Source organism: Tachysurus fulvidraco, chromosome 12, assembly GCF_022655615.1.
Source record: "Tachysurus fulvidraco isolate hzauxx_2018 chromosome 12, HZAU_PFXX_2.0, whole genome shotgun sequence".
Lineage (NCBI taxonomy): Eukaryota > Metazoa > Chordata > Actinopteri > Siluriformes > Bagridae > Tachysurus > Tachysurus fulvidraco.
This window is the reverse complement of record NC_062529.1, coordinates 18570497-18592170: the sequence shown is the minus strand read 5'-3', so window position 1 is coordinate 18592170 and position 21674 is coordinate 18570497. Positions and strand designations below refer to the sequence as shown.

Here is a 21674-nt window from a genome sequence, read left to right as displayed (position 1 = left end):
TGCTTCCTGCTTACTGGTAATAAAACAATGCAGCCACACCAGCCGTTTTGCAGATAAGATTGGACACCACTTGTCTAAGAGGACTTTATATGTCATGTACTATTACTAAAAATATTTTACTATATCTCAGTCAAGAATAGCCCATTTTCTTATAAGATGTCTTTGATTACAATGGCTGCATTTTGCTTTGCATTTTATGCATGAAATCAAACAGATCAAATGTGGTTCATTAGCATACTTACTAATGGCATTAGGGGAAATAAGAACATTTCAATTTATTCATAATATGTAAAACAAGCTTATAGTTTCAAAATGACCTTCACAGATTTTTAATTGGAAATAAATCAGAGAATATTTTGGTCCTTTACATGATCTTCAGAAAGTTCAGATAATGCATTCCTGTTGAACTGTGACTTGTGGAATTTCATGAGGTTGAGTATGTTCTGCTTACAGGGTTGATTGAAATGTTGTGCGGCACAGATAGCAAGAATATTTTTCATATCCTGTAATGTATGACTCAAAGAAATTGAATGACTTGAGTGTGAGATGTTAAATAGTTTCACACATTAGTGTAAAAATAATGATTTCAATGCATTTTAGTGATGATTTTTCAAAGTAGACTGGCTTTAATAGACTCAGACAGGAAGTTAGGTTGTATTAATGTTTTAATTATTTATCATGAATCATGAACATGAATCATGAAAGTTGCTGTTTAAATATTTGTAAAATGTCTTTCATTTTTATTTTATATACATATCTGCAAATGGAATATCAGTACGACACAAATGGCGTACTGATATTCTTATATATATATATATATATATATATATATATATATATATATATATATATATATATATATATATACTGATATATATACTACATATATATATATATATATATATATATATATATATATATATATATATATATATATATATATATATATATATGTGCTAATCTTGAGCCAGTGAGTTATTTTGAAAGAGGTCGGAGTAAAATAATAAGAATTGTGAAATAAAAGATTATTTAAATGAAGCAAAAATAGTTTGGCATCGCTCTATCTCCACCCGTCTTTTTTATTAAGAAAATAATATCTCTTTAATCTACTATTAAAAAGATGAGAACATTAATAATCTTAACATCTTAATCCTGAATAGCATTAATCAATAGTGTTTTGGAAGAGATAAAGAAATAGAACTCAAACCAAAAATGTTTGGGATTTTCAGCAAGTTTAGTTTGTAGTGTAGTTTAATGTACATAGTATTTTATGCACTATTTAAAAAAAAAGAAATATTGGTAAAATAAGTGACTGGTGTATAATGATTGTGCAGCAAATATGTACTAATATCACCACTAGAGGGCAGTGTGGGTCTAAATAATTATACAAACCAGGGCAACGGTTTTTAAAATTTAGTCTGGGGACCAGCAGGAGTTTTTTTTATCTATACATAAAAGAGACCTTGGCTGCAAAAGGTCTGAGTTTTTCTTGGTCTGGTTATATGACAAATAATGGTAGCAGAGTCATTTAATTTCTACCATTATTAATTGATAACCTTTTTATATTTAACAAATTAAAACAACATAACAACATAAGCTTAGTATTACATAAGGTTCTATTTAGGCTAAGTACTAATAGCAGACAGAACCTTAAAACAAAGTCTCAACAGCTGTAAATAATTTGATCTCTAATATAAACTGCATTTCAACAGGTTTGCTCTCAGACAGAACAACCACCAGGTGGCGCTGTGTGCCTTTCAAGCACACAACCAGTAACCAATAAAGTGTTCCTTCAAACATAATTTACAAATTAGACAACATAAATAACCGTCTGTAGTTGTTAGTCATTTTAAACATATTTAGTGATGATTCTGCTCACATTGTGGCTGATGATGTTGAGGATTATTTAGTAATCATTCTGGACAGTGTTAACTCTGGGCAGGTCTCTCTCAAAAAAAAAAATTAAGTTACTTTAATGGCCAAAACTGAATTATAAACTCTGATCATTACAGCATTACAGAATTCAATCCAATACTGAATTTTTCAGGGGGTTTGAGACTTTGAGGCACAGAAAAAGCCGTCTTCTATTTCCATCCTCAGCCTGTTTGGATTTGCAATTCAGCTGCAATATTAAATCAGATGTTGCGTTATGTGGTATATGTTCCCAGCTGAAAGGCCATCCATGAATTCACACATTTATTTGTTTATTTATTTATTATTTTTTATTTGTTTGTTTGTTTATTTATTTATTTATTTAACCATGTTGTGCTTTTCAGTACATTTGAGACATGTAGTAACATTGTGCTTAATAAAAATTATGTTAAAAATGTATAGATTTATAATCATGGAGGAAGTAGATTGACGAATAAACTGACAAACACCATGTTAGATGGTAGACAAACCACATACTGTATAACCAAATATATCCCCAAATTCCACAACATGCTCTTTCAACAAGAGGTTCCTTGGGGTCTCTATACAGCCCTGAGGTTCTGTACTTGGCCAATAGAATATTTTCCTAAATAAATGGTTCTATGAATAATCCATTGGAGAGCAATGAACCTTTTATAATAAAACATTTCTATAATTTGAAGAATGTGTAAAGAAGGTGAAATCAGTGTCATGACTTCTTTGAATTTTCTCTATATGTAAATAATGCTGAGAGATGTTTTGAAATGACATATTTTAGAAAACACTAAAAAGGGTATTACATTTGTGGAAATAATTCAAACTGAAATGATAAAAGGGAGGGGATTTTTTCTGTAATAAATACCACATACAATGTTTTTATCATATTGTTTTTAAATTGATTGTATTTTATTGTCTAATTTTGTAAATTACAACAACAATAATTATAGTAATAGTTGAAAAAAAAACCCTAAATGATTCTAAAAGAACCATCTAACTTGACTTCTATTGTCTTTTCTTTTCAATGTACCCTTCAAAATGGTTTTATCTTTTAGGGATCCATATATGAAGCAATTGATAGACCCTTTTTGTGGGTTCTATATAGAACCATTTCTTTTAAAAGTGTATGCGTTATTAAAGTACTGTAAGCATCTGCATCTCACAGATTCTTTTTCTGTTATTCCTGTACGTCTGAAAGATCGGAAATCTGTTTCACAAGTATCAGCTTGTTTGATTGCAAGCAGGTGGGAGCTTTTTAGCACAAAAAAGTGGCATAACACCTCTTTTCGCCAAATAAAGTTGCTCAGTCAGTGAGCAGTGTGCAGTGAGAGACAAAAATATCACACTATCTATGAAGTCCATGTGAATGCTTTTGCTCCAGGCCACCTTAGTTCCGAAGTGGGAAAAAATAACCTGATGACATAATATAAAGTGTGACCTTCTTGCCCTCCGTGTGAACAGAAAACTTTCCTCGGCCTACTTGTCCTGGTGGCCGATGGCCCTCCAGGTGCTCAGAGCCCACGCCACCTACCTCCTCCGCTGCATGTTCACTCTCACTCCTCCCTGCAGACTCCCTCCCTCTCTCACCCACTGACCCACTGGTGGAAAGCGTGGGCACTGAGCATTACAGACGCCTCTTTTAGAGTGCCAGATGGTTATTTTTTCCCCAAACACTCTAAAAAGAGCATCGGCTTACATAAAACATCATCCAGGAACCGTACAGGATATAAGGCATGGGTTAGCAAACAGGAAACCAAAGCAAGCTGATTTTGGTATCAGATGTTGATTTGAGTTTTGTTTTAAACGATCAAGACATTAAAAAGAGGAACTATTAGTAAATGTGAGAAATGGTAGAAAAAAATGTCTTTTCTTTCCTTTGAGACCGATTTATCATCTGGTTGTAAATAGCTTGTGGGTATAAATAGGGCCTAATTAAAATCAAAATATTCCCATGACAATTTATTATCTTCTGTTCTGCTACATAACAACAAATCAGGAAGACAATATGTTCCATTATGACACATGCTTACACACTTGTACACACATTAAGCAATATGAACTGCACAAACATCACGTGAACTGAGTAAAACACAGATGAGGTCAGTTTAGCCTTGAAAGGTCAACCATAATGCTGAGGCAATAATGGACGAAAAGAGATAGCATGATATCACTCACTGAGGGACTGAATAATGTCTCTTTTTACTTTGGTAACATTTTAACAGCAGTATTTAAATCAATTCGTGTAAATTTATGGCATGGAAGTGGGTTTGACTGTAGAACAGAAAAGTGAAGGGAAATAAATATCCTGACACTTTTATTTTAATCATTTAATATAGAGTTGTTCCAGCGCATACAGTATATCTGCTCTAAACTTACACACTTGTCAAAACAGTAAAGCTGAGAAGGACAGAGATGCAGGTTAGAGCGATGTTTAATGAAATCCAATAATCCAAAATGCAAGACATTCAGATCAGAGCAACAACAAACAGGATGTCAGAAAGAAGGCAGAGACAAAAAAAAACAAAAAAAAAAACAGTGACAAATAACTTGGTGTCATCATCGTTGTGCCATGAGGTTGGAGGAAACCCATGCAGACATAGAAAGGGCATGAAAAACTCAACACGGACACTAACCTCAGCTTAGAGTTAAACCTACATAACCATGGAATCCATTTCCCATCCATTGTTTTTTAATGATAATTGATTTAAAACAAATATAAAAAATTACAAGTTCACATCATCCTGTGAGTTAGACTGACTTACTGATTGTGTGACCGCTTTATTATAGTTTCTACAGCAATGCTAAGTGATTCGTCTTCATATCATCATCATTGCAAATCAGTCTCGGTGTGTAGAAGGAAAATTTCGGTATGTCCTAGCTTCTTTTCTACAAATGATCCCAAGATCTCACTGTGAGGTGTTTCACATCTGAATAAGAGAGAGTTGAATAAACAGATGATGAACAGACTGGACCTGATTATACTATTGTGTAGACTTGGTGTATTGGAGGACACTTGTGTATGGGAGTGAAATTTCCTGCAAAACACTGCCAGTGGCTGCTAGGTGACCAACAACACCATGCAAACAGGAGCAACCAGTTTTCGTACCACCAGATTTACTGATTTGAAACGGGAGTGTGGGCTTTCTAAAGATAGCACTGCTTGTCAAGCACACACACACACACACACACACACACACACACACACACACACACACACACACAGAGAGAGAGAGAGAGAGAGAGAGAGAGAGAGAGAGAGAGAGAGAGAGAGAGAGAGAGAGAGAGAGAGAGAGAGAGAGATGTATTCAATTAGTCATTTTCAGTAAAAACAGAATAGTAGTTCCACCTCATTTTTTCTTACATCAAAGCTCAGGCTAATTGCACTAAACACACGACACAGACTTTGCTGCTTGTATTTAAGCTAGATTTTAACAGATTGTAAACAACTGTTATGGCCGACCGCATTTATTTAAAACAACCCCACAGAAAATACATGTACACATTTTTTTGTTTTGGGAATTTTGGTACTAATATGTGTATATTTATATTTCTAATAATATTTGTGTTGTAATAGTAACAGCAGCAGTAATTATTGCACTAGTATTTTTAATATAGTAATAGTTCATTGTGTTCAACGAACATAAAGTGTTCATTGTTATTGTATGGCTCTGACTCCTGTCTTAGCCATTTCCTCTGGACACTCCAGTTTCCTCGCCAGTCCAAAGACATATTTGTATGCTAAGTGGCATCTCTAAATTGTCCAAGTGAGTGTGTGTGATAGACTGGCATCCTTGTAGGCTGTACCCTGCCTTGTGCACTGAGTCTCCTGGGATAGACTCCAGGTTCTACGTGACCCAGTAGGATAAACGCTGTAGGGAATAGATGGAGAGTATTAGATTTGTTCATAGTGGCAGGATTCATAGGACATTTCCATTCATGGCATTTGGCAGACACCCTTACCCAGAGTGACATACATTTTATACAACTGAGCAATTGAGGGTTAAGGGCCTTGCTCAATTGCCCAGCAGTGGCAGCTTGGTGAACCTGGTATTCAAACTCATGACCTTCTGATCAGTAGTCCAACATCTTATCCACTAGGCTACATCACCATAGAAGTATTAGTGTCAAGGATGTCTACCAAATGCAATTAATGTAATATTAGTAGTTGTATTATTAGTATTAGCATTAGTATTAGTAGTCATACTAATATTAGTAGGTGCATTCACATTCCGGGTGCCATATTGTAATCCAACATTACTCTCTTCCAGCTAACACCATTAAAAGTTTGGTTTGTCAGTCAGCGTGGAACCACTAATCTCTTAAGAAGAATCCTTCAACACAACCCCTTGAGAAAATATAGAACCCTCAACTGTGCAAAGAACCCTTGAAGATCCTTTTAGTGTAGGCAGCTGCTATGTTTGCAATGCCTAGATCCAGCTATGCTAACGTCACCTCTCCCGTCCCTGCCTTTCATGCTTTGTTTATACCACACTCCTACATTTTATGGTCTATTGACCATTCCTCCTCTTCTTTCACTTCTTTTTTCTAGGTCTCCTTTTCCCTTCTTCCTCTACATGGTGGATGTCAGAGATCAGTGCTCTCTCTCTCTCTCTCTCTCTCTCTCTCTCTCTCTCTCTCTCTCTCTCTCTCTCTCTCACACACTCTCTCTCTCTCTATCTCTCTCTCTCTCTCTCTCTCTCTCTCTCTCTCTCTCTCTCTCTCTCTCTGTCTCTCTCTCTCTCGTTATTCTTTCCTCACCTCTCTGTGGGAGCACAAGGCAATCCACTCCCACTCCATATTGCGTCACGGAACAGAAAGGCTACCCAAAGTAGAGGCCAGATGGGCAAGTGGTGGCGTCACTCCTTTATTTTCTACTGAAAAACACAGATTCGCACAGCCTGTAATTCAGGCGCTTCCGTGCAAAAACACATCGATGAATGTTAATTTAAGAGCTGAGCACAGCAGGACGTCCATTGGTTTGCTGAAAAACCCCGACATGTACGCATACTGTAAAAAAAAGAAAATGCAAGATGTTTTAACCGACTCATTTTGTAGTGTTGTATTTGACAAGCTTGTACTACGACTGTTGTACAAATAGCCTGATTTAAGTACCAGAGCCACAACAGTCAGGACTTAGTCAACTCTACCAGAAATATGGCCTAATCATACAGTCAGGTTGTCAATAAGTTAATAAGCCCTAAACATGCCAGAGCTCTAATTTAAAAACCTGTTGCACATGTAGAGCTCAAGGAGAGGCCGTGACAGCATAATCGTCTGGCCATGTGAATTACCATCTCCATGGCAACATGATGCACTTGGATGTGACATCATGGCCAGCTCGAGCACACAAACAGCCTGAGTGGGATTTCAGAGCAAGAAAAGTGTGAGAAATGCCTGACACCTCATACACATTTCCATTCAGCTTATATTAAGAACAGACTCTGGATATATACGTATTTCTGCCAGAAAACAAAAACATCTCTATTTTTCCATTATCCATTTTACTCATTTGTCCTGTTTTTTTTTTTTTGTTTTCCTTTGTTTTTACATATAAATAAATGAAATAACTTGAGAAAAACAGGAAGTTGGTAGGGTTTTCATTACTTATTAGCCATCCAGAACATATGCCATCATGGACACTAAAGCTGTCTGTTTTTTGTTTTTTTTTCCATTTCTCCATTTGTCTATTTTTAAGCAAGGCTAAGGGAATATTTGATATTGCACAAATGATTCTACTTGCAGATACTTGGACCTTTTTACAGCACTTTTTACAAATTTCCATCACACCTCAAGTCCTCATGACGTGCTGCTGATGTCAGTGGTAGAGAGAAAGAGGCAGGAGAACATGGCCTAATTTAGCAGCATGAATGGGAGAGTGCAGGCCGTGGGTGTTGTGTCTCGGCCTCAGTGACGCAGGCTATTTCACACACTTCCTGCCAGCTGGTGGCACCTCGTGCTCCGTCCAACAATTCATTTCCTGAGCACGCTGTGCATGTTTTTGCAGTATCACTTCCACTCACTCTTCCCCAGTCTCCTTCTTGTCCAATACTGAATGTAGTAGATTCATTAATTAACTTATAAGTCAGGGTCTTCATCATCTTTTGTAATATAAAATCATCTACTGATCTTATATTTAAAGAAATGTATGATTCTATGATGCATATTGAATGTATAGAGGCACAGCAGGGAGTGTTGTTGTGTCACATCTTGACAAGCCCCAGATCTGTGAAAAGTTTCACAATTTCTCCCAATGCAGGGATTCCTCTGGGTTCTCTGGTTTCCTTCCAATTTCTAAAAAATATGCCAGTAGGTGGATTGGTGACTTTAATTTGTCTGCAGGTGTGAACGCACGAGCTCATGGCAGCCTGCAATGGACTTCAAACCAGGGTGTTTAAAGTGATCCATGAATCCACCATGACCCTGATCAGGAAAGCAGTTATTGAAGAAGATGATGATGATGATGATAATGATGATGCATAATGGTGTCATAGTGCTTTTAGTATGCATCTACTTCTTGGGTAATTTATTCAGTTTCAGAATAAAGCAAACACTTTCCCCAATATATGGAGAAACACACTACCTGAACAATAAATTATTAAAATAATGTAATAGTAACAATTCAGTTAAAAAATTGTAGGAATAAACAAACATTTTGGTCAAATTGAAGTGAATAGGCAAAATTTGAATAATAATAATAATAATAATAATAATAATAATAATAATAATAATAATAATAATAATAATAATAATAATAATAAACTAATTGACCTACAATCTATTCCTTTTTGAACTTCAAAAGTATATACTGGATTTAATAAAATATAAAATTGTATAATATAAAATTGTATGACAAATATTATATTACAATCTGTATTCACAGGATATTTTAGCCCGAATATTACTTTTATATATTTTTTTTCTCCTAAGGTTTAGTTGTAGACAGAAACTTCTTTATTCATCCAAACCCCGCCTCCTAAACTCCGATTGGCCAACAAAATTCTGACAGCCTGTCAAACTGACCAATCGACGTGAACGCGTAGCACGCTCAGTGCACAAGGACGTGAATACATAATACGGGTAGTAAGAGAAAAAAGACACGACCATTTTTACTTGTTAAAATGCGTCGCAATACGGGTGAGCTAAACAACCCGGAAGTTCTCGATATTGCTTGCGGAAGTTCTTGCACCTCAGTTCAATGTGACTTTATCGAAACATTTCTGCAAAATATTAAGATAAAATGTTTCTCACCGCCGTGAACCGTGAGTAAAAACGAAAGTTAAATGCTGCTCATATATAAATACATGATGGTCTTAAAATTTCAGCTCCTAATTATCCTAATTCAGCTCCTTCAGCTTTATATATGTAACTGCGCACGTGCATGAAACATGTAAATAATCTATTATGTGGTGTTATGTGATGCCAGCTTTAATAACTCATACCTTTTCTTGTTTGTTTCCCGAAACTTTTAGTCGCTAAGGCCAAATCGAAGTAAGTCATATCAGTTTTTTACAAACAGCAACACATTTTGTCTGAGTATTATTTATATTGCTGCTTGTGTAAAGCATCACAAACTGTTTACATCAGCAAGGAGGTTTTATTCTCATCATTCTCTACATATTATTGTGCCTTACATACATCTGCACTTTATTTATGTCTGTCTGTCTGTCTATATACACCACACTGTACATTCTGACTAATATTTTACATTCATATATATATATATATATATATATATATATATATATATATATATATATATATATATATACATACACAGTACAGACCAAAAGTTTGGACACACCTCATTCAAAGAGTTTTCTTTATTTTCATGACACTGAAGGCATCAAAACTATGAATTAACAATTAACACATGTGGAATTATATACATAACAAAAAAGTGTGAAAAAAAAATGACCCCAAACACACCTCCAGGCTGTGTAAGGGCTATTTGACCATGAAGGAGAGTGATGGGGTGCTGCGCCAGATGACCTGGCCTCCACAGTCACCGGACCTGAACCCGATCGAGATGGTTTGGGGTGAGCTGGACCGCAGAGTGAAGGCAAAAGGGCCAACAAGTGCTAAGCATCTCTGGGAACTCCTTCAAGACTGTTGGAAGACCATTTCAGGTGACTACGTCTTGAAGCTCATCAAGAAATTGCCAAGAGTGTGCAAAGCAGTAATCAAAGCAAAAGGTGGCTACTTTGAAGAACGTAGAATATGACATATTTTCATATTTTCAGTTGTTTCACACTTTTTTGTTATGAACTAAATGTTCTCTTTGAATGAGAAGGTGTGTTCAAGCTTTTGGTCCGTACTGTGTAATATATATATATCTATATATATCTATCTATCTATCTATCTATCTATCTATCTATCTATCTATCTATATCTATATCTATATATATATATATATATATATATATATATATATATATATATATATAATATTTAGTGGGCTTGTTTATTCAGCTTGCACATTTGTTTAATGCCAAAACCTTATAACCTTCTACTTGTTGTTACTTTACAATGTCCACACATCTCTGCACTGCTGTAGCCTTTATATTTATTCACTGTACATATGTTTACACACACACACACACACACACACACACACACACACACACACACACACACACACACACACATTGCTGTACATTGTGTTTACATATATATAGTGACCGGACCTATAGCTAAATATGGTTACGCATTTAACCCACAACCTTAGTTTTACGAGTCAGACACTCTAACCATTAGGCCACGACTTTCCCCATATCATGTCTGTCTGTCTGTCTGTCTGTCTGTCTGTCTGTCTGTCTGTCTGTCTATCTATCTATCTATCTATCTATCTATCTATCTATCTATCTATCTATCTATCTATCTACATGCTGTACATATGCTACATATATATCTGCACTTGTCTATTTGCACAGTTGTCATTACTTATTGCACTTCTGGTAGATGCCAGACTGCATTTCGTTGCTGTGTATTTGTACTATGCAATAAAGATCTATCTGTCTATCTTTCTATTGATCTATCTATCGATCTGATCTGTTGACATTTTATGTCTCATGCTGTAGAGACAAATAGGTTGTAGGTCTTCTAAAAGTTATGGATTCTTTTTGGATTTCAGGACTGTTTTGGTGCAGATGATGAGTGCTGCAGGGACAGGTTACTGCTTCAACACCAAGAGAGGACGACTCCGAGAAAAACTAGTGTTGAGGAAACACGACCCTATAGGTACAATTACAAAAGTTGTGACACGAGGGATAGGTATTTAAAGGAAAATTTAATAGTGGGATTTTTAAAAATTATTTATATACTATACTGTGATGCGTTTTGTAGTTCTGAGGCATATTTGTTTGTTGTTGTGTTACAGTTATAAGAATATATTATATTGAGGCTCTGAAAGAGGTTAAAAAGACTTGTAATGAGATAAAAAAAAATATCGTTTATAAGGGATAAAAGTCAGGTTTAACTGAAAATCTTCAGCTCAAAATAGCACTACAAAATACATCTTGTGTGCCCTGTCATGATCAAGGATTTATTTATAAATTGATTCAAACCTGTTGGAGAAGGGGGAAAAAATCATCTAGGGTGTAGAAAGTAAACCCACATGGAGACATTTGGTTTACAAACAGGTTCTCAAGCTGAACCCATAACACCCTTTTTTTTATTCCCTTGTTTCACAAATATCAAAGACAGATTTTATGTGCTAATGTTTTGAAATGGAAAGGCAGGCCAAAGACCAGGCACATTTAATCCTTTCATTATTAAATCATTTAAAAATGAAGTTGGTTTTCTGAAATCAATGTCCTATAAATGTTATATTTTATATATTTGTATAAATAAATTAATAAATAAATATCTTCCAATACATATACAGAAAAACCTATTATGTCTACATGTAAATTATTTTATCCTTTAATTTTATTTTATGTTGATAATAAAATTCTAGAACATAGTTTTCAACAACTGTTGCATGATGCGTATAATTTATAGAATTATTATATAATAATAATAATTCTATATTGACTCAGAAAATTACAAAAAAAAAATTTAAATGGCGTTCAATGGAGTCTGGTAGAGATTCTGTGTACATATTTTGTAAATATATATTAGAATACTGTGATTCATTTAGATAGCAACAGATAATCAGATATCAGATAATGATGTTTATAAATGTTTCGCATCTTCTGTTTTCTCAAAACTGCATTAAATTGCCCACAATGACCAAGATTCTTATTAGTTATTTATTATGAGTTGTTGCTTGCATTTTAAAAACCTCTCATGACACTCTGGAGTCCTCTGGAGTTTCAACAACCTCTGTAGGTGAAAGTGTAGAAAATATCAGATGCTCTGTATGCTGTGGCCTTATGCTAGGTTTTTTCCAACAAACTAATTAATTTTAATTAATAAAATGTTCAAACGTAAAACGCATTCCCTATGCAAAGTAAACAAGGGTGTAATTAAAGCTGGCTTCTTAATGTTATGACAGATCATTGTAATTTAATGCTAACACTTCACAGTATGGTTCCTTAATTAACACATAAGCACCATAGGAATAGTTAAAAAAGGACTATAATACACTACATTGTTGCCTCAGTAGTCATAGTTTAGTAATTCAATGATACCCAGTGATTAACTATTAGATTATCTGATGATGTTGGATTAATGTTACTGCTGTATTCGTGTGTATGTTGCATTATACTGCTTACGGTTAAGCTCATTTGATCTAATTTAGTGTTTCATCTACAGCTGTGTGTCATATTCTATACTACGTTGAACTAGAACTTTCACAGCATTCAGGAAAACAGTCCTGTTTACAGCTTTGTGACTGTTTAAGCTTTGTAAAAATTTCTCAGTATATCTAATGGTTTATATAGATTAAGAACTAGAGTTCAAATTTTCTCAAGAAAATACGGGAACACTTCACTGGACAGGATGGCCATGAAAAATTGGGACTAAGAAATTGTAGAAAGTTGCATTAAAAGGAAATCCTCAAGTAAAATACAAGTAAATTGAAATATTCATTAATCATTAAAGTAGCTGAGTAAATGTACTTTTTTTTACAGTCTGCATGTAAACAATAGATTATTGTGGTAATGTGTTGTTTTTCTGGCTCTTTATTTAAAGCCGCAGGATGTTTGAATTTAGTAAAAAAAAATCTCCAAATCAGTTTTCTGTCAATATAACTCATTTGGATTAATAATTAATTATTATTAATAATAATAACAATAACAACAACAACAACAATAATAATTAATGTAATAATGTTAACATCAAGCAATTAATAGCTTATTATTATATATTTGTATTTTAATTCTATAATTTAAATTGTATTAATTTCATTCATTAATTAATTGCTTGATGTTAATATTATTGAAATAATATTGAAATAATAATAATAATAGTAATAATAATAATAATAATAATATTTTATATTCATTATTATTATTATATTTTTATAATTGTTTTTATAATGAATATAATATTAATGTTATTGAATGAATGAATGAATGAATGAATGTAATAAATACTACCAGTAGCAATAACCAGCAATCAGTCACTTACTAGCTTCTTAGTACTTACAAGTGAATCAATACTAAGGATAAGGGCAGAGATTTATCACAATAACTGTGGAGGAACTAGGAATAAGTGTTATTAATGTCAACAAATATTTGCTTTAAGTATGTACATGAAATACAAGGGTCATGAAACATTAATATATATTTAGTTATTTTGGTACTGAATAGCTACTGTAACACTCACTGGGATTAAGATTACGCACTGCTAAATTGCTACCTGTTGTTTGGCCAGATTTTATAATATTTCAATATGATGGCTGTTTACAGAAAACATTAAAATCCAGGGTGTTCAGGGCTTTATGACAGTCAGTGGAACTGAAAGAAAACCCAATAAAAGAGAACAGGAAAAATTTTATATTTTTAAAGTGCAATATACAATTGTTCATATGAATTGTTTTTTATTTAAAAATAAATAGATTTAATCCTGTACTAAAAAAAAGAACATTTTTTTAATTAACATTCTTAATTATTCAACAAATGATTTTTTTTTAAGATTCACAATTTTAAAACTTTAAACTCCTACAGATTTTTAAGTAGCATGTGAAAAATTCAGAAGTTTTTTTTTTTGCTCCTGTGGGTTTTTTTTTGGAAGACTAAGCAGAAAATACCCGTCTAGTTACTAGCCCTGTTGAGTGAATCATGGCCATATGTTTCACTGTTTTAAATTAAGATTTAAATACTTTAATCTTTCTTTTTCTTTAATCTTTCATAACGTTTTCCTCCTCTGTAAAATCCTCTCATATGATTAATCTCACCTTTTGTAACTTGGCTTTCTCTAAATATTTAGATATGGCAAAGTCGAGCTGTTCGATATAGTTTCAGTGTCTCTGCTTTAAATAAACTAGTTTGTTTTTAAAAACATTTTATTGGATCAAATCTTTTAGTGAATCAAAACGTGGTGTAAAAATAAATAGTCATTTCCATGTAGCTGCTTTCATGTCATTTTAATAATAATTGTTTTTATTTCCATTCACAGTGAACAAGCATGTCCTGTTCCTCGAGAAGAAGAAGATTCGCTCTCTTTAAACCTGGACTTTTCTCTTGAAGAATTTCAGTCTGGTGGATTTAAATATAAACTGTTTCAAATAGCAAGTAGCTCTGATGCAGCTATGAGTAAGAGCTCTGATCTACACTGAACCCTTCTGACAGATCAGCATTACATGAAGCATGACAACATGTAACAGTGGATCCAGACGTCCAAATCCTATGACGGAGTGAGAAGCACCGCTCTGAGAAGAAATACTGCACTGGCTAAGCATTTATATTTAGTAGTTTGTTTGTTTTTTCCAGTTTTTTGGGGGGGGATTCTAAACATAACTGTGTAAAAATTAACAAGAAAAGAGAAAAAAAAGGTTGTATCACAGAGGTGTATTAAACATTCTTTTTAAAGACATTTAAAAACAATGAAATCGACTGGTGACACTGTTAATTTAGTCTTTTTCTGTTAAAAAAAATTAAATTGAATTTTCAAGAATATAAAGAAAAATCTCAAGTTACTTAAGTTACTTTATGTATTTAAGTCTTGCAACCTTCCTAGCTAGTGAGTTAAGATAATAAAAGCTTTGTATTTAAAAAATGCTGAACCAGGAGTGTGTACATAGTGTGTGTGTGTACATAGTGCGCGCGCGTGTGTGTGTGTGTGTGTGTGTGTGTGTGTGTGTGTTAGAAGTTATTCTTAATATATTTTCCTGACCTAAAGTCATCACGTGAGTCTAAAAATAATTTCTTACATCAGCATTGAGTATAATAATAAATATATGTTAAAGGCTTTAATACATCATCAGAAAAAATGATTACTTGTAGTAATCTCTGTGACCTATTAATACGTTTAAAATTGATTTATAAACAATTAACTAAGATTGTACCTAACAATTAGATTTGATAATTAATTATTATATTGTCCAGGTTTTAATTTAATTGATCAGTTGGATATTTAAAAATATATTACATACAAAAAATATTTAACAGAACTCCTAAATAAATTATTAAAATGTCTAACTGAAGTACAACATTACTGACTTTTCTGAGATCGTATGTCACTACATATGAGAAAATTATTTTTTATTTATTTTGCTTTTATAAAATATACGAATACATAAACATTCTACCTATAAAATAACCTAATTACATATTTTAAGCAACAAAAATGAATATAGGCAATAAAACCTTGTATATCAGTCTGATTTCATGCAAAGCTTTTTTAATAGTCTTTTTAATAGTCAGGAAATGGCAAATACACATTTGTTGTAAATATAGTATTTATTGTAAAATGATTTACTTTATATCTGAATGATAGTTACCTATTTAACCCCTCCATAAGGAACGGTTTGTTCCAAAATTACACAATCTGCACCACATGCTGGCATTTTCTCCAGAAAAAAAAAACAAAACAGATTTGTCCTCTTTTTTCTCTCCACCATCATTTTCTGAAACATTGGCTGTGGCTCAAGGAGTGGATTCAGTTATGATTAATTTATTTCATTTAGTCAAGTGAGTAATGTCAGCAGTATTGAATGAAATATTTGTTAGAAATGTCACCAGCGTGGTTCCTAGTAAAGAGGATGTCATTTACACCCATAACTTATGAACACACACACACACACACACACACACACACACACACACACACACACACATATATATATATATATATATATATATATATATATATATATATATATATATATATATATATAAAATCTTATTCAAAACAACACACACACACGTGTGTGTGTTGTTTTGAATAAGATTCTCTAGCTGATGTTACCTGTCACTCTGATTTGCTGAATTTCATTGCAGTAAGTAATAAAACTATAAAACTCTTTTAGTTATTAGATTTTAAGTGAAGAATTTCGAAGGAGGAAAAACTGTCTCGCCAAAGTGCTGATGTCAAAATGAAAGCATATGGAAGTGAAGACGCTTTACTTTAATGGCAGAATATCATCACACCGCTTGTTTTACAGTAGTGAAGCACACACTTGACTAAAAACTGTTTTTAATATCATTGGAGACAAAAACCAACATTTTAATCAAAGCGACACAACACTGACCGTTGACCCTGGAAGTCCTGTTATTTGTTCCTATTATTATAACAAAGTTACACAGTTGGTACATATCTTTAATTATTTTTCTTTAATAATTTAGTTTTGTATGTAATCATTCCATAAACATTACATTTTTAAATGATTTTTAGTACAGGTACTGTTACACTCATTCAAAGTCATTTATTTTACCATCACTGTATATAAATGCAGAGTTCTTCTGACAACTGCTCACCTCAATCCTGTAATAAAACATGGACATAGGTGTGGCCTCTTCCAGGATGACTCCGCCCACATCAGTGGTGCACTGTGGCTCGTCGGATGGCGTGATGTAAATCATATGCTCTGGCCCTTAATGTGTCTCACCTTAACTGAACTCCAACACCAATTGGTCCAACATCTCCCAAAAGCGTTTGTGGATTAAGAATGGCAGTAAATATATGGAATAATCCATGTTGGTCATAATACCCTGAAATGGATTATCTGTTTATAACACCACAGTGTATAGAGTGTTATTCCTCTTAAACCTGAGCAATCAGCCAAAGATTACAATATTAAGTTTATTAATGAATGACAAATTGCACATTTACCAGTATATTGTTAGATGTAATGCTGTGGAACACACAAGAGTCCCTGCAAATCATTTATTATTATATTTTATTATTATATTATATTTTTATATATATCATTTATTATTATATTATTATTATTCCCTAAATATTGCCCACTTTCTGACCAATCAGATTTGAGAATTAAACAGCGCTGTGGTATAAATTTATATACAGCAATTCTGTTGGAGCTATGTTTGAGGTAAGAGATTATTCTTTCAGAAACAGTTCTGTTGCCAGGTCCTTCTTGAACGGATAAGATGTTTGAGTGCCGTCGCTCTGCACAGACACTGCAGCTACCAGGTTTGCTCTCCTGCTCATCTCCTCCAGAGGCATAGACGGATACTGGGCCATGTAGAAGGCCAGTGCACCCAGGAAGCTGTCTCCTGCACCCTGCACACAAGTGTGATATGTGGTGAGATCTAACGCTTCGTGTTCGTTTGGACGTGTCTTAGTTCATGTCTTGCGTATCAACCGCCACGATTAACGTGACTTTCAATGGCAATTAGACTACGTATCATATTTTATTGTTCACACACACACACACAACTGTACCCAGTAGGACTTACAGTGAAACGCCTATAACATTTACATTTAAATTTACAGCATTTGGCAGACGCCCTTTTCCAAAGCGTGAACACATCAACACTGGTTCACTGGGTCACAGATTAAGGATGTCAGCCTAAAACTCTGTTGGGACAAATTATAGCATTTTTAAAAATATATAAAACAAACAGGGAAAATAAGTGCTAGTTTAAGTGTCTCAGGAAGAGGTAGGCCTTCACCCATTGTTTGAAGCCAGCCAGTGACTCAGCTGTTTGGACATCTAGGGGAAGTTCATTCCACCACCTCGTTACCACAGAAAAGATGGTGGGACCAGTTGCAAAGTGCTAGTAGAAGCGGTTAGTAGAGTAATGCTTTTAGGAATGTCTGATGACATGAAACACAGTTTACATGAAAACAATGTTTAATTACATAGACACAGAAAACCACAGGGCAAGATAGATGGCAAAAAAATGGAGTTTTAGTAGTGTGGGTGTTGTGTACAGAAATCTGAAGACTGGATTTCTAAGTCTATGTATTAATAGTTCTAGGTGTTGTCCTTTTTGAGGGCCCGAATGGCCTGCAGGAAGAACCTCCTCCTTATTCTCTCTGTGTTATCTTTCAGAGACCGGAAGTGCTTCCCTGACTGGGATGGTATTAAATTACTAGGAAAACAATTTTCAAAAAGTAATTAATCATTTTGAACATGAAATGATAACAGAATTGTGGGTTAATTCTTTGGCTAGCTAATGACTGTGTGACCAATGGTGCCTTATCTCTTCTTCAAGTGACGCAGTAGTGCTTTAGTGCTCTTTCACCTCCTCATCTGTACACTCAATCAATCAGATCAGCTTCCAAAGTAACATTCCTGCTCATCATCTCGTACGTCGTTAATTAGCCGAGCCGAGTTTCTCTCATTACTCAGCGCAACTACTTTATATAACTGCTGTGGATTTCAGTGAATTATGTTTGCTGTCTCCTCTACTACTATGTTAGATTTCTCATTAATATGCCATAGAATGTCACCGGAAAATAATATTTGAAGCATAAAGCTTTTGTTTTTAGAAGCTGGAAGCAAAAGCTGCCTCATCACTTAGAGATTTTGTTTACTTAATAAACACCTTTGTTGCTGTGCTAGCACTGGCCAGAGCTAAAAGTACAGCACCAAGCAAAAACCTAGCCGTAGAATCATTAACACGTGTTTTCCTTAAAAAAAAAACGGCTTAAGGCCATCCTTAAAAATATTCTTGTTTGCCATAACCCGACCGACCCTGTCAATTTAGTACCGACTCAATTTTATTTATTTTTTTGCTTTAAGTCCGGCCGACTTGCCGGTTGTAAAAATTTTTTTTTAACTCTTCAAGCAACTAATACATGAAATAAAATTATATTAACGAGTTCGGACACCATAATACATCTAAAAAATGCATTAAAACAGCTCGACACCGCTTTAACTTGGCACAAAGTTCTGGAAAAACTGTGTCCAGCATCAAAATAAGGTTTTAATGCGCCCGAAGGCACGGGTTGAAGACCCAGTCAGTGACGTCACGATATGCTAATTTTTTAAAAGTCATACCTACGTAATCATCCTCACCAAAATTGTACTTTTTTTTTTTTTTACATTGAAACTTGAAAAAAAAATATAGACCTACCTACATTTTTTTTTATTTTTTTTTTCTGTTACTGCAAACCAAAATATTTTTAAGGATAGCCTAATTGTCTATTTATTAGCTAAAGCTAACTTTATAAGCTAAAGTTAGAAAAAAAATTGTTACATGATATTCTAAATTGCTAACAGCAAATCTGTACTTGGAAAAGTTTTATTCAATTAAAAGTTAATCGTGACAAGTTTTTCTTGTTTTTAAAACACAGACAGGACGTTAAAGAAAAAAATGAGTAAATTAGCATTACCATCTGTGAATGGCAGCACTTGATGATGACTGGAAGTTAATTGTGTTGAGTCATTTGTTCTCATCTCGGTTGGTGTTGGGAAATGTGAACAAGTGAACAATAAGGCTGAACTGGAGAGAGGACGCTCAGGTCAGTGTCTAACAAAGACAGACCTCAGACCCCTGTGTGACTTGTTGAGGTCGAGGGCATGACTATTGCTCTGGGCCTGAAGGTTATATTTAGTGGATTTTAGCTTATCTGATTGACAGACAATGCCACTTTGTAAGGATAAGGCAATTTTTATCCTTCATACATTCCTCAGTGATGTTCAGTAAGAGCTTTATTGTGATCAGGATTGTAGTGTTGCACCGCGAACACCGAGGAGAGAGAAAAGCCTGGATCGGATGCCAACAGACACACATTCAAAATTTATCAGGCACTAAGCTCTAAAGCCAAAGTCTATTCATTCTAAAATGGTTAAAATATAATAGGCTGTTGTGTGTAGAACGCTGTCTGGAGGAGTCGGATGGGGGTTGGATTGGGAGGAGTACAGATGGGAAAGCGATGAGGAATGTTGTAATTTACTGAGCTTTAACCACAGATGACTCCACCACCAGTTCTCAGAAGCTCATCTGATTATTCATACGTATGGCTCTTCCCTAGACCCCCAGCGTTATTGCACACCTTCAACACTTGCATCATCTACCACCGCCTCCGTCCTCACCATGCGACTGCATTGACACCATCCTCATCGTTGCTTAAACTCACCCCATCATTACGGTGCCATTTAACCCTTGTGACTTCAAATCCATGCAAACATGCATTTATCTGTTTCAAATAAGATGACCTGTCTCACACAAAAGTATTATTATTATATCTTTATTATTTTTTTTCTCTGCTGGTTGCATACAGATGCCAGTCTAATGTATATATTAAAAGTATAACGTAAATTAAAATGTAATATTTTTTTGTCCAGACTCTTGTAAATAGTGATAATGTGGAAAAAAGTGAGTAATTTTAAATTTTTAATTTTTGAACAAACAAAAATTAAGGGGAAAAAAAAAGTTTTCCATATATTTTTTAAGGAGCCATAAAATCATACAATAATATATTGGTGTGGTGGTGGCCATTTTATCATGATATTAAGGGAATTTGGATAATGTAATCATGATATTAAGGGAATTTTACACTTTAATACAAAAAAAAAGAAAGGGATTTTTGAAATATTTAATGATTATCCAGTATTTCATGGCAAATTATAGATATAGTGAAATGAGACAAAGAGAAATAGAAGTTAGTTAGTTATGTTTTTAACCTGGTTGATTTCCATATCTGCATACTGTATGTAATATCGGTGGGATGCGAATGGACCCGCAGTTATGGTTCACGGCTAAATAGAGTCACATCATCGCTTCACATTCTTGTCTTTCAGATTACAGTAAATCACATGACATGCTGTTTGGCTGAGCAGCCATTTGGCTTCTAAACCATGTTGTGGTCGTGCAACGGCTCTGGAAAATTTCTCACTCGTCTGGTAACGACTCCACCCTGAATAACTGAAGTAGTTCCCTATCCTCCACCCATTATATTAATCCAGTCATTATTTCTCCTCCACAAAAACAAAACAAATCATATTGCAAATGAACACTATTATTTAATATAAAGATGCATCACAATAGATTAGAATGTCATGGAAAACTTTCTTTATTTCAGTGATTCAACTCATATAGTGAAACTCGTGTATTATATAAATTCAGTACACACAGACTGAAGTAGTTTAAGTCTTTTTTCTTTTAATTGTGATGATTTTGGCTCACATTTTACAAAAGCCCACCAATTCTCAAAAAAATAGAATACTTCAAAAAAAACATTTTTAGTGAATTGTTGGCCTTCTGGAAAGTATGTTCATTTACTGTATTTGTACTCAATACTTGTTTGGTTTAATTAATGCCTCAATTCGGCATGGCATGGAGTTTTTCAGTCTGTGGCACTGCTGAGGTAGAATGGAAGCCCAGGTTTCTTTGACAGTGGCCTTCATCTCGTCTGCATTTTTTGGTCTCTTGTTTCTCATTTTTCTCTTGACTATAGACCATATGGGA

At 34.2% G+C, this 21674-nt stretch overlaps 2 protein-coding genes across 3 annotated transcripts in view; one reads left to right on the top strand and one right to left on the bottom strand.

The window, feature by feature from the left end:
* Positions 1-9029: 9029 nt before the first annotated feature.
* On the top strand, positions 9030-15069 carry mrpl33 (mitochondrial ribosomal protein L33). Its single transcript, XM_027168388.2, has 4 exons — positions 9030-9167; positions 9378-9396; positions 11039-11145; positions 14470-15069. The coding sequence occupies exons 1-4, from the start codon at positions 9146-9148 to the stop codon at positions 14517-14519; spliced, it is 198 nt and encodes a 65-aa protein (XP_027024189.1). The 5' UTR covers positions 9030-9145; the 3' UTR covers positions 14520-15069.
* A 1329-nt stretch (positions 15070-16398) lies between these two features.
* Positions 16399-21674, bottom strand: part of rbks (ribokinase) — a 37343-nt gene continuing 32067 nt past the window's right edge. For both annotated transcript variants that reach the window (XM_027168411.2, XM_047821217.1), the window contains exon 9: positions 16399-17535. In XM_027168411.2, the coding sequence (XP_027024212.1) occupies positions 17353-17535 (183 nt within the window). In that variant the 3' untranslated portion in view covers positions 16399-17352. The remainder of the gene's footprint in view (positions 17536-21674) is intronic.